The sequence below is a fragment of the Tachysurus vachellii genome, chromosome 16 (assembly GCF_030014155.1).
Source record: "Tachysurus vachellii isolate PV-2020 chromosome 16, HZAU_Pvac_v1, whole genome shotgun sequence".
Classification (NCBI taxonomy): domain Eukaryota; kingdom Metazoa; phylum Chordata; class Actinopteri; order Siluriformes; family Bagridae; genus Tachysurus; species Tachysurus vachellii.
Window position 1 is genome coordinate 8,845,074 of NC_083475.1, and position 13,588 is coordinate 8,858,661.

At 38.4% G+C, this 13,588-nt stretch overlaps 1 protein-coding gene across 1 annotated transcript in view; it reads right to left on the minus strand.

The window, feature by feature from the left end:
- The window catches only part of LOC132859336 (thyrotropin-releasing hormone-degrading ectoenzyme-like), a 159,200-nt gene that overhangs the window by 33,812 nt on the left and 111,800 nt on the right, over positions 1 to 13,588 (minus strand). Inside the window, exons 9-10 of the mRNA XM_060890057.1 lie at positions 11,583 to 11,648; positions 5,942 to 6,129 (exon numbers count right to left, since the gene is read on the minus strand). Coding sequence (XP_060746040.1) covers positions 5,942 to 6,129; positions 11,583 to 11,648 — 254 coding nt within the window. The remainder of the gene's footprint in view (positions 1 to 5,941; positions 6,130 to 11,582; positions 11,649 to 13,588) is intronic.

Sequence of the window (13,588 nt, forward strand, 5' to 3'; positions counted from 1 at the left end):
GACATTTGGACCCAACTGTTTATCACTAAACAGACTTAAATAATAAAGCAATATACTGTACAAAGAAACGTACTGTACAAAGAAAGAATTTTCAGTATGTGACAAACAAGGCTCTTTTCATTCGTTTTCACAGAGAAAGATTACTTCATCTGTATGGATTTGCAGAACTCTCAACTACTGGGAATAACAGAAAAGTCAGATATATGGAAGGATATATTATGGCCAGTGGCAAGATTTTATCCCAGGCCTGCATGGAAAAAAGAAACTTGCCTAAAAATAACAGATTGAATACATCAATCATCAGCTCTACACTCAGAGAACAAACAACTCATAGAAGCCATGTCTGTTTCAGTTACCAGTATCAAACCTACCCTTTACAGCCAAAAGTTTGTGAACACCTGAACAGCACTTCCATATGCTGTACTTCTGCAAAATATTGCCACAAAGTTGTCAAGAATGTCTGTCTCTTAAATCCAGCTTCCTCAAAAACACGTCCCAGTATGACATTGTCCCTGTACACAAAGCCCCTGAGCTCCATGAAGACACGGTGTGTTAATGTTGCAGTGGAGGAACTCGAGTGTCCTGCACAGAGCCCTTACTTTGACTCAACCCCACTGAACACATTTAGGATGAACTGGAACACCGACTGAACCCACCGACCGTAGATCAGTGGCTGATGGGACTAAATCTGGAATAGGGTGCTCAATAAAGACGCATGATTATGATGATCGGGCGTCACAACTTTTGACCATAGAGTGTATGTGTGACCAGCTGGCATTTAAAAACCGTCTGATCCTAAAGTACCCCAACAACATCTAGCCATGTTGAGCTCCATGGTAAAGTTTAATACAATTTTGCTTCAATAACACCACCTGGTGTGGTCTAACAGCTAGGTGAACATAATGAGAGATGCTCAGATCTGTGCCTCACTCACCTGGACCGTGGAGCTAACGTAATTAAGGGGAGTAACTGCATCATCCCCATTACAGTCATGCTGCTCGGCGTGTGACAAGGAAATCAATTTGTGGCTCCAGCCTCTAATTCGATTTAGTTATCTATTTTCTCCATGACTGCTGCCGAGGACGTGATCTCCTTTTGCAAACCTAGGACGGTGGCATTATCATATAAACGAGAGGCGGTTGTTTTAGAAAGGTACCAGTTAACAACAAGCCAAGTAATGTGATTCTAATTAATCTTCAGTCCAGAATGATTTGTGTCAGGAATCGCAATACATGCTACCTGACCATCTTGTGAGAAATTATAAATGGATTGGAGAGACAATCTCTTCCTTTTTAATTACCTCTATTTACTCTCACGCTTGCTCTTGAACGAGTTAAGTTCTCTAAATTGCTCAGACATTAAAACATCACATGCGACACAGACGATGAGCATCTGCTTAATCTTAGAGACCACATGCTGAATGTTAAATGATCACATGCCTTCCATCTGTTGAGGAAATTTGGAACGAGTATAGACGTACTGTGCACAGATTATGTGTTCGTTTTTCACTGGTAATTTCTCAGTGTGTGTTTAATGTTGAATATTCCCTAATCTTGTTTTTAGTCTTGATTTGACATGATATTTTCTGATTAAGCCTTTGAGAGAGCAAGTAATGGCCAGCCTCAGATGTACGTGAAGGAAAACCCGAACGTAAGCCGTTTATAATTTCCGGTAAAATGCTAATCTGCACCTAATTCACATGTTTGGCCATAACACCAGATAGTGAGACAAAAAAAAAAAAAAACATATCATTATTTTATTTTCCACGTCAATAAAAAATTTAATTGAAAAGCATACTGTCATAGACAGACTAGGACATACAGTACAGTCGCTAAATTCTGTATGTATGTATGTATTCCATGCTACCTATTCCCACTCCTCTTTATCACGACATTTTATCGATATGAAAAACATCTCCTTCTATAAAAGAAAAAAAAAAACCCATTCGAGTACAGCTGGATAATGGATTGAGTCATTTAAAGAAGAGAAACAAATAGAACTAAACAGCATTTCCATCTAAATTGAAAAGGAATTGCTTTTTATGAAAGAAAATATTTTTAGTAGAAAACCTGAAACATGTTTCCAGCACAATCTGGTGGTATAAATCAGTTTATTTCTGGAGCTTCACTCCACTATGTTCTCATTGTGCAGCTGAATGTGAAGCCTGTAGCTGTGCTCTGAAGGGAAAAAAAAAAAAAAGACTGGGTTTGAATAGCCGTGACAGAATAAGTATAGGCGAAAAACAGTACAGTTAAGCCTCCGTGTCCCTGACTGTCCCAGGCTCTTTGTTACTCTAAAGGTAACAAAGAAGGGATGGCTCATCGACTTGTCTGTGGGGTGCAGAGACAAAATCCAGCATGGTTACAGAAGAGAAGGATCCCTTACTGAGCTGACAAGTCAGAAAATGTTTAACTTACAAACCCTTCTGTGGTGTGTGTGTGTGAGAGAGAGAGAGAGAGCGCAGCTACTGTAGGAAACATCTCTTCAAACACTAAGCACTGTTTAAGGGAACTCACAGTACACATAAAGACACATGATGACTAAGACATGGAGGAAGAGATAGAGATAGTGATTATTCATCCTAATGTCTGGTACTGACCTGAAACCAAACCTTAACCATTCAGCATTGAGAGTATTAGGCTTCCAGGAGCGGGCAAGCGTAAAAACTGTGATCACACTGTTAAAGAATAATTACAGTGTTTCTGGACAACCACATAACACGCATATCCACACCAGTGCATCTCAGTATTTCCAAATATGAGCTCATATTACACACATAGCTTGCTGTGAGAGTGTTAGCAAGAGTAAAATGTCTTTACTTTTTTCTTTAAAAAAAAAAAAAAAAACCTCCAGCAAATGCACTTCTATTACTCTGACCTTGGCTCTTTTTTCTCACCTCTGCTGCCCACACGCTCATGTTTTAGAACATGAGATAGACAAGAATTCTGATTACAAGAATCAGACACTGTTTTCAGTTTGTCCAGCCAGTGGTAGTAGTGGCTCATACGGTTAAGGCTCTGGATTACTGATCACAAGATTGTCTCATCACTCACAAGTAGCTGCTGTTGGGCATTTGAGCAAGGCCCCTAACCCCTTGTTGCTCTAGGGTGCTGTATCATGGTTGAACCTTTGCTCTAACCCCAGCTTCAAAGGAAGGGATACGCCAAGATATCAAAAACGTCTCTAATGTTATGTGACCGGCTTCTTCATTAACACACTATAAGAATATCATTAGAACTTGCCAAAACACCAATATCCAGCTAAGCACAAGTTTTGCGCTCAAGTCTCAATCAGAGAACTGCTGATCACTTCAACAAGACAGAACTTATAATTTATAAAACTTTTTGACAGTTATAGAAGGAAATGATTTATAATCTGTGTCACCCAGATGATGTCTTCCCTTTTGAGTCTTGTTCCTCTCAAGGTTTCTTCCTCATATCGCCTTAGGGAGTTTTTCCTTTCCACCATCTTCTCTGGCTTGCTCGTTATAGATATAATTCTATATGTCTATAGATAGAGATAAATATATCTATTTTTTATATTTATATCCTGGAAATATTTTAATTGATTGAATTGATTGAGGGGGGGCACGGTGGCTTATTGGTTAGCACGTTCGCCTCACACCTCCAGGGTTGGGGGTTCGATTCCCGCCTCCGTCTTGTGTGTGTGGAGTTTGCATGTTCTCCCCGTGCCTCGGGGGTTTCCTCCGGGTACTCCGGTTTCCTCCCCCGGTCCAAAGACATGCATGGTAGGTTGATTGGCATCTCTGGAAAATTGTCCATAGTGTGTGAGTGCGTGAGTGAATGAGAGTGTGTGTGTGTGCCCTGCGATGGGTTGGCACTCCGTCCAGGGTGTATCCTGTATCCATGCCCGATGACGCCTGAGATCCCCGTGACCCGAGGTAGTTCGGATAAGCGGTAGAAAATGAGTGAGAGAGAGAGTGAATTGATTGAAGTAGCACTTCACCAAAAAATCTCCTGTGTGAATAAGCACATAAGACACAGTCAGCCCACACGCTATGGCTAAAATATGCAGACCTTTCCACAAAGCTGGAAGCATGAAGCCTCTTTATGCTATAACGTGAAGATTTCCCTTCAAGCTGAAATCTATTCCACCGTGACAATGCTCCTTTGCACAAAAGCAAGTATCAGAAAGAAAATGGTTTGTCAAGGTGCAATGTAGAAGAATACGAGCACAGCGCACAGAGCTCTGACCTCAACCTCACTGGACTGGATTTATTGGAATGCTTGCTGACTGCACCACAGACCTCCTCACTTCACGTCAGTGTCTCATCTCACTAATGCTCTTGTGGCTGAATAATCACTAATCCCTACAGCCACACTCTACCATCTAATTTAAAACCTTCCCAGAAGATTAGAGGTTAATATAACAGTAAAGAGGTGGATCAAGTTTGGAACTGGTTGTTCCACATGCGCATGTACTTATATCATGTACTTATATACTGTATGTATAATGATGAGGCCGACTCTGAATCCTGAGACATCTACAGATCTACCAGCTCCAGTTGGACTCTGTGATACTAAGAGGAGATCTGAACTCCATGTGATCCTTACACCAGTACAACATTTGTTTGACTGTATATTTGTAATCACACCCTCTAGTGTCACCCATATGAGGATGGGTTCCCCTTTGAGTCTGGTTCCACTCAAGGTTTCTTCCTTACCAATTTAAGGGAGTTTTTCCTTGCCACTGCTGCCTGAGTCACCTCAGACTTGTTCATTGGGGATAAATACATATACATACATACATACATACATACATACATAGATACATACATACTGTGAACTATATATATCTTGAATTTTTATTATATTAATTCTTTATACAGTACTTCTCCTTATGTTTACCTTCTGTTCTATGTTTATGTTCTGTAAAGCTGCTTTGAGACAATGTCCATTGTAAAAAGCGCTATACAAATAAACTTGAATTGAATTGAATTGAATTGAATAATGGTCAGATGTCCACATTAATTCGGCCATATAGTGTGCATGCATGTTCAATTATGTAAACTGTAAATAAATACATCATTATCATTCTATACTGCTCATTATGTGTTTCCTCTCTTTACATATTGTTCAAACTTGTTTCTTCGTGGTCTTTCTAAATTCAGTACAACTACCTACACTCCAACTCTCCGACAGACATAAACATTAACATTAACATTCATTGGCCAATAAGTGTTGCTACCAGCATTTGGACCCAAATAAGAACCAAAGGTTTCCAGAGGGCATAATGAATTATTTATGCCACCATTAATGAGAGATAAAGTTTATGCCTGCCCTTGACAGTCCCATTCGTCGTCTACAAATGCTGCAGGATTTTAGAAGGCACCTAGAGGTTACAGAAAGGTGCATAAATAATAAACAGTGAGCCAAATCAATTAGCATCTGTGACGATTACAGACATGGAAAAGGAAATGATTAAATCCCTGTTCATGTTCTGTGTAGTAAACATTGTGCTTGTGAAAGAGTAGAAAAACTGATGTGTTCTCACACTATGATCTTCGAAAGTTAACAGCAATAAACTAGATGCTAAGTGATAGACTTCTATTACGAGGTTTCGATTTCTTCATGGCGCTCAACCGTTTTTCCTGTTTCTTTCTTAATAATAAAGAACTTATCCTTTGTATATATTCTGTATAGATATTGGTTGTATATTCAGTATATATGCTGTGCATGTGCAATTACAGTCCTCAATGCTTCAAATCATAGAGTTTACACACAGGACGAAGCTATCACACTGCTCAAATGAATGCATTTCTTGCTCTGGCACACCTCAGTCTGTTGGGTAAATAACAAGTGATTGATTTAGATGAGTGAACAGTCAGGTGCTTCTTTCTGCCTGAGCTGGACTTTCAGAGCAATAATTTTGACTGCCATATACATGGTACTGTATGAAAAAAAAAATAAACACACTGTACCTATTGTTGAAAAACTCAGGATTGCGGATCTTGGCTTCCATGTCATAGATAAAGTGTTCCTGTGTGATGGTGACCATGTTGTCCAGGCTCTCATTTTTGCTGATGGTGACCACAGGATAGCCCATTTGAAGAGTCCACCCATCCATCACTTCCTTTATGTTGATGTCTTTGCCTTCACTCTGCATGGCCTGGGCACAGATACCACACAGTCATCAAATGTTTCAGAATTAAAGAAAACTTGTATTTGCAGTGTATATGTTTAGTTTGTGTTGTTTTGTAATTTGAAAATAGGATTTAGCAGTAGTGAAAGTACTCTTGCATCCTCTAACGTGTGTGTTTGTCACAATAAATTGTTCAATAAACACCTTTTAGGTCACAAATTCATTCATTCATTCATTTTCTACCGCTTATCCGAACTACCTCGGGTCACGGGGAGCCTGTGCCTATCTCAGGCGTCATCGGGCATCAAGGCAGGATACACCCTGGACGGAGTGCCAACCCATCGCAGGGCACACACACACTCTCATTAGGTCACAAATTGAGAATACTACATTTTTCTCTATGCTTTTGTCAGGATTCTGCCTGGACTTGTGCCTTTATGTTCTGTGTTCACGTGTCTGCCCCACCCTTGTCTTGTCACCTCATGTCTGATTAATTATTTGTACTATTTAGTTGAGCTGCGTTGCCTTGAGCAGCGCGGAATCCTCTGTTGTCTTCTGTTTAGTCCTGTTGCTAGTCTGTGTCCATGTTTCATGGTTTTTAAGTTATTAAAACCCGTTTCTGTTACGCTATCCTGCACTTGGGTCCGTTTTTATTCTCCACTTCTCTGACAGCTTTTTTCTTTTGGCTGGAAGTCCTGTGACTTGGAAGTTTATCCTGGATGCCCTGGACCATCTTCAATGGAATGGTACATAGTTACATGAAAAGTATATAACAGCCAAACTTAAACACCAAAATATCCCGATGACCATAACCCTAGGACTATGCCCGGAGGCTGACAGCAATAATTACCAAAAATAAGCCAATAAGGATGAATTAAACTACTGGACATTTCTTGTGCTTTTTGACTACAGTATCTCTGCTGTTCTATTCCTCTATTCTGTTTATATTTCAAGTGAATACTACTTAACTTTATTAACCAGAGAACAAACAATATTTGTGTTCAGCGCTGAATATCTTTGTCATGTCACACTCTACAGTGGTGGTTAATGAGAAAGTAGATACTCGGGGCTTTAAGAATTTGCAGCGTTTCATAAGAATTAAGAATAACTAACTGTTTTAATTCTGTACCAGTGTTATTGTGGAAAAGTGTGAATTGTTTGCACAGCATGGTGCTCACACCACTCCCTTTCCCATTGCCGTGCTCACTATCAGCTAAACATCGAGACACGATACTCTACACACAGAAACCCAACAGTGTCCTGCCAAATCATGTCCAATAAGTTGATTTCCTTTTAATTTCCATATTGCTTTGAAATACAGGAGACCTCCATTCATTCCGTTAATTAATCGAATGTAACACCAGTGTACTGAGAGAAAGGGTTTATTAATTAGTGGATTGAATGGAAGTCTCCTGGATATCAAATGAACACGACCAAAGATAGAAGATTACATTACGACAGCAAGGCAATCTGATTCTCAGTTGTCTTTTGCTTGTTTATTAGTGTTTCAGGAGAACATTTCAGTTCAATTGTAATTATATTTTTCACACATCACTTTGGCAAACTGACAAACACACACAGATATTATATATTTTATGTGACAGAAGGCATGTGGAGGCATCCCACTGATTTAGTATTTACAGTTTTGAATCAACACAGTTTATGGATATGTTAAAAAAAAAAAGGAATAAGAATGAATAAGTTAAGAGAAGTAAAACCTTCTGTTGTCCCTGCCAGAGATATGCTGATTTGCTAAATTTGAATAGGAACCATGAGATGATGGAGATGAGGAAGCAACCCTGTGAGGAACCAGACTCAAAAGGACGCCATCCTTATCTGGGTAACACTGAAGAATGAGATTATAAATCATTTCCCTTCTATATAATTGTGTGCTATATGATCAAAAAGTGCAACCGTGTAACCAGGAAATGAGATTCATTCTAGTTACAATATGAAACGTGAGATTTTGAAGTCATCGACTGGAGGAAAACTAGGAGGACCTTTGGCTGAATGAAAACAGCTATGCTGGAATGTTGTGGAACCCTTTGCATTTGTTGTGCTAAAGTGAGTTCAGTAAAAATGATAGTTTTTTTTTTTCTAAAGGAGGAAATTAAATGACAGTGATACTGGACATTAAGCATGAGGTGTGCACGGTCGAGAAGAGATTAATGCGGATCATCTATAATTCAGTCTTTCGGTATTAGTACATAAACTATGCGGGGAAAAGTCCTCTCAAGGCAGGTTTTCACATCTGTCAATGAGTCACGGTTTGTTTAATATGGCACATGGAATGCTATCGAGTCTCTCAGGCAGACAGATGGCAAGTAAAGCAAGTCTATCTTAAGATTAATTTTCAAAGTGATGTTTCAGTGCCTCGGTGCCAAGCAGAAATAATTAGGAAGTGTAGTCACAGTTCTTGGGCTTGAAAAAGGCTTTGTGCCACTTAACTGTAGCAGATTATTGTAGTAAATTGGATTTTGTATATAGAAACAAAAGGCAGTGCATATCAGCATAAATGATGGTCTGTATTAACATGAAATACAAAAAACAAAAAAAAACGTGGATCAGGGTAGCATAATAATTTAGAACTGAACTAAATATTATTGTATTCAAATAAAAAAAAGTATATATATATATATATATATATATATATATATATAAATATATATATATATATATATATATAAAATCAGTGAAAACACTCTTAATGCATGTCATTTTGATTGTGAAAATTTCTGCATGGTTTTTCCTTTTCTAAATCTTCCTTTTGTGCTGTAAAGACATTTAATATTATATGTATTTGGTCTCTTTAAAATCTATTAAAGCTCAGTCTCAAAACATGGCTATGCTGTTCATGATAGTCTATGAAGTGTGATGAAATACCTCTAGCAAACGAAAAGAAAGCAAGCATTTGGAGCTTTCATTGCAGCTACCTCCTGTTTAACAGGGGAGAGGCACCGTAAAGTATAGTATAGTATAGTATAGTATAGTATAGTATAGTATAGTATAATATAGTATAGTATAGTATAGTATAGTATAGTATAGTATAGTATAGTATAGTTCTTAACCTGAGGGTAGTGACCCCCTCAGGGTAATACACAACAATAGCAGGTGGTGGTCTCAAGAACATTTTCATTTTTTCATTAACATAAAACTCTCATAAAATGGCACTGCCTACAGCCAACATGATATAACTAATTAACTGCTGATTGGAAAAAGTCACCTGGGCTTAGCAATTTGTGGTTTATAATCATCACAGCAGGATTGCTGATTAAACCTGAAGCGACTTCATGCCAAGAACAAGTACAAGTATACACTCAGACTTATGCTTGAGGATAGTTTGTGTCTTTTCCTCAGCCGTGACTGAATCGCCTCGTATCCTCTAATCAAACTCAACCATCCCTCTGAAACACTGAATTTTTTTTTTTTTTTATATTATAATATAATGGATCAGGGGGGCACGGTGGCTTAGTGGTTAGCATGTTTGCCTCACACCTCCAGGGTCGGGGTTCGATTCCCGCCTCCGACTTGTGTGTGTGGAGTTTGCATGTTCTCCCCGTGCCTCGGGGGTTTCCTCCGGGTACTCCGGTTTGGGTTGGCACTCCGTCCAGGGTGTATCCTGCCTTGATGCCCGATGACGCCTGAGATAGGCACAGGCTCCCCGTGACCCGAGGTAGTTCGGATAAGCGGTAGAAGATGAATGAATGAATATAATGGATCATACTCTCAAAAAGGTTAAGAACCGCTGGTATATTAAATTCTGGGTAATTACTGATTTCTTTTAACTGCAAATAATTGCAGGCTTCTCTGTCAGTAAAATACCAAAATGTTTCTCAACAAAGTATGTAGAATTAAGGAAATATTCAACATTTATTTTTATTATGAATATATATGTATAAATATTACATACACATAATTACATGCACAATACACGGTACGCGGATGCGTATGTGAGCTTGTTAGACGTTCTGTTTCAAAACTATAGGCACTAATATGAAGTCTACAGTCTTCTGGAAAAGATTTCTAGTGTAAGATTTTGAAGTGTATGTTTTTAGGTCAATCACTAATGTCGGATGTTAGCCTGGCTCTCAATAAAAATTTCAAATCATCCATCAGTCCAGATTGATTAATAGGATTGATTAAACATTTCTAACCATGCCTTTATGAATATTACTTTGTGCACAGAGCCACAGTCATGCTGGGACTAGAACCTTTGATGACACCAACATGTTAAAAGTGTACAATTATCTAAAATGTCTTCGTATGCCATAGCATTAACATTAACCTTGTCCTTCACCATACGTCCCACAGCCCCAGACCGTTATCTCTCACCATTATCTATGATTTATTTATGGTTTGATTCTTCACTCCAGAGAACACATTTCTACTTTGGATTTCCAGAATCCAGTTGCAGTGCAATTTCCACCACTGTACCCTTCACTCTCAACACTCCGGCTGATGCTTTGCAATGTGCACCGTGGAAACCCATTTCTGGAATCTCCTATAGCACAGTTCTTGTACTGAGGCAGTTTGAAATTGTGCTGTGAGTGAGACTACAGAGGATAGTAGTTGATTACATAGTATGTGCTCCAGTACTCGGTGGCCCTGCTCTTTGAGCTTGTGTGGTCTGCTGCTCTGTGTTTGAGCTGTTGTTGCTACGAGACACTTCTATTTCACAATAAAAGCATTTAAAGTTGACCAGACAGATCTAACAGGGCAGAAATGTCACAAATTTGCTCTTGGCAAAGGGGGCATCCTATGGAGGTGCCACGTTTGAAGTCACTAAGCTCATGTGATCTATTCTGCTGCCAGCGTTTGTCTATGTGCATTATTTTATTCATCTATTAGGTAAAATCTTTTAAAATATCTAGATACTGTAGGTCACAAAGACGTCCTACAACATTTACATGAATTCTACATCAACAATGATAACTTGCTATAAAGGAGAATGTGAAGAAAGATAAGACTGGAACTTATTTGCTGCATTGCGTAGCTATTATTGCCGTATAATAATCTTAAGCTAAGTTCTCACAATTCCCTTAACATGTTTTTAAACAATTTGTATTAAATTAAGAAGACATGGTGAGATAATACCCATTACTTGCATCCTCATTTAAGCCCTTGCTAATGGTAGATGCCACGCTTTAATATGATGGATGACTTTCATTTCTTTAGTAACAATCTTTGTTCTGTCTGCTGTAACAATTCATTTTTAGTGTGTGTGGTGTGTGTTGGAAGCTAGCACAGATACACACTGGATGCTGACCTCAATGCTACATTTCTGCAGGAACACTTCGTACTTATGCAGGAGATGGAGTGAATAACATAAAAAAAAATTTCTCTCTCTCTCTCTCTCTCTCTCTCTCTCTCTCTCTCTCTTCTCATGTCTCTCTTTTATCATTCTCATTTTAGCCCCATTTTTCCTGTTACTGCGAACTACTTCAGGCGCCTGTTTTAAACCGGTATGACTGAAACCTTACCTCTGAAAATTTGTTCCATAAGTCATCCCTTGCTGCATTTCCGTACATGTGTGTCATTAAGTAGTCCTGCAAAACAGGAAGAAAGGAAAGCTTATGATTGATGATTCAGCAGCATCAAGATAAACAAACAAAATGTGACTGGAACGGAAAATATCACGTCAATTACATCCAATTTAATGTCAGTGCAGTGCTTGTAATTGTAGCCCATAACCAGGCTAGTCTGGATGTTATTGTGACACTTCAAGGCAAGTACAAGTGCACCTGTGTGTGGTGAAGGATCACAGATGCTGCAAATAATATTTGAAATAATTTTAGATGCAAGATATTTTTCTCAACATCTGAGTCAGTCCCATTAGTCTCTGCAAACAAACTCTAAAAACGGAAAACAGAAAAAACTCTAAAAACGGAAAACCGAAAAAAACTACACCATCTTAAACTTAAAAAATAACAAGTTTTCATTATTGCTGAGCCCAGATCAGCCAAACATGATAGAAAGTCTCCATTACAGATATAAGACAGAGTGTAACCTCATCACCTTCTTAAACTTTATGTAGAGTCAAGACAGTCCAGTTCAGTGCAGAAGGAGCACCCAGAACCAATAAAAAGAGAAAAAGAAAATTCGGTCATTTGCTTCCTAATAACAATTCTAAGCCTGCAGTTAGGATTCTGCAGCTCATAATAAAGCAGTTCTGGGATCAGTAGCTCTCATATGAAACTCGCAGGGCAAGGAAAGGCCATATTGATCTTCTATAGATTAATTACATATATATATATATTCCTGAGGCAGCTGTTTATTGGTATAACTTCCAGCAGAAACTTTCTGGGTTAATCTGACGGCAGTAGATTGTTTATGTCATGATTTATGTGTGTTAAAGTCTGTTAAAGGATGTTTGTTGATTCAGGCTCCTGCTTTAGGAGCTAAAATGTCATTATGAAGAGACCGAAAGTTAAGTTGGAATATAAGAGCTCACATAACGCTACTACTATTAAACTAATACTAATTACTAATACTGTTAATCATCAACATCATTATATTTTCATGTGTGACACTTTCAGTCTTTGACAAACGTTAGCTGTCCTTCATAAGCTCTGTCAGAAATGAATGACTAGTGACACCACAGCAAAATGTTTGTTTGCATTAAGTTACGCCCATAATTCCCTTAAAGGGGTGTAGAAAAAAGGTAGATATACTGTATTTTAACAAATTAAATAAGCAGCATGAAAGGATAAGGCGATCAGAATTCATTGGGAGCAGACAAGACTGAGTGTGTGAGAGATATCTACATTTAATTTTGCCTTTCTTTCCATACACAAGCAAGCATTTCTCTTTGGCTCCTTGCCGATATGTTCTGTATTTTAACGTTGCCTGTCAGTGGTGTTGTAAGTCTCTAGTGATCTGGCAGTAGCCACTGAACCAAGATTGACTGGCATAGACACGGTGACCTGTGACCCCAAAGGCATGACCCTGCTCAAGAAATGAACATTCTGGGAAATGTACTGGAGATCAAGCAGATAAAAGTCATATCTACTGCCTCAATGGGTCTGTCCCGGACTGCTCTGTCGATCCATGTTGTGTTTTCTGTGTTTTCTCTCATAACCCTAAGGCTAGATGACCATAAGGTCCAATGTTGCCTCTAGCAAAGATGCCAAAGCAGCTTTTCTGCTCACTTTCACACCACTTCTATATATATATATATATATATATATATATATATATATATATATATATATATATATATATATATATATTCCATACTGTATATATATAATCAATATCAAGGTTTTTTAACAAATGACCTGGTAAATGTTGGTCCTGGTATCCTGCATGTGTGGTATCTTCTTTGTGTTTGAAGATTTTCATTTTTGTTGTGCTAAATTTCTTTCTTATATTTAAAAAAATTTAAGAAAAACATCTAAAGTGATAAGTTCAGGATGGAGATAAAAACTGGCAGCTCGTATGGACCCTGAGGCTGTACCTTCAGAGCTTTTAGAGCCACTCAGTCCTA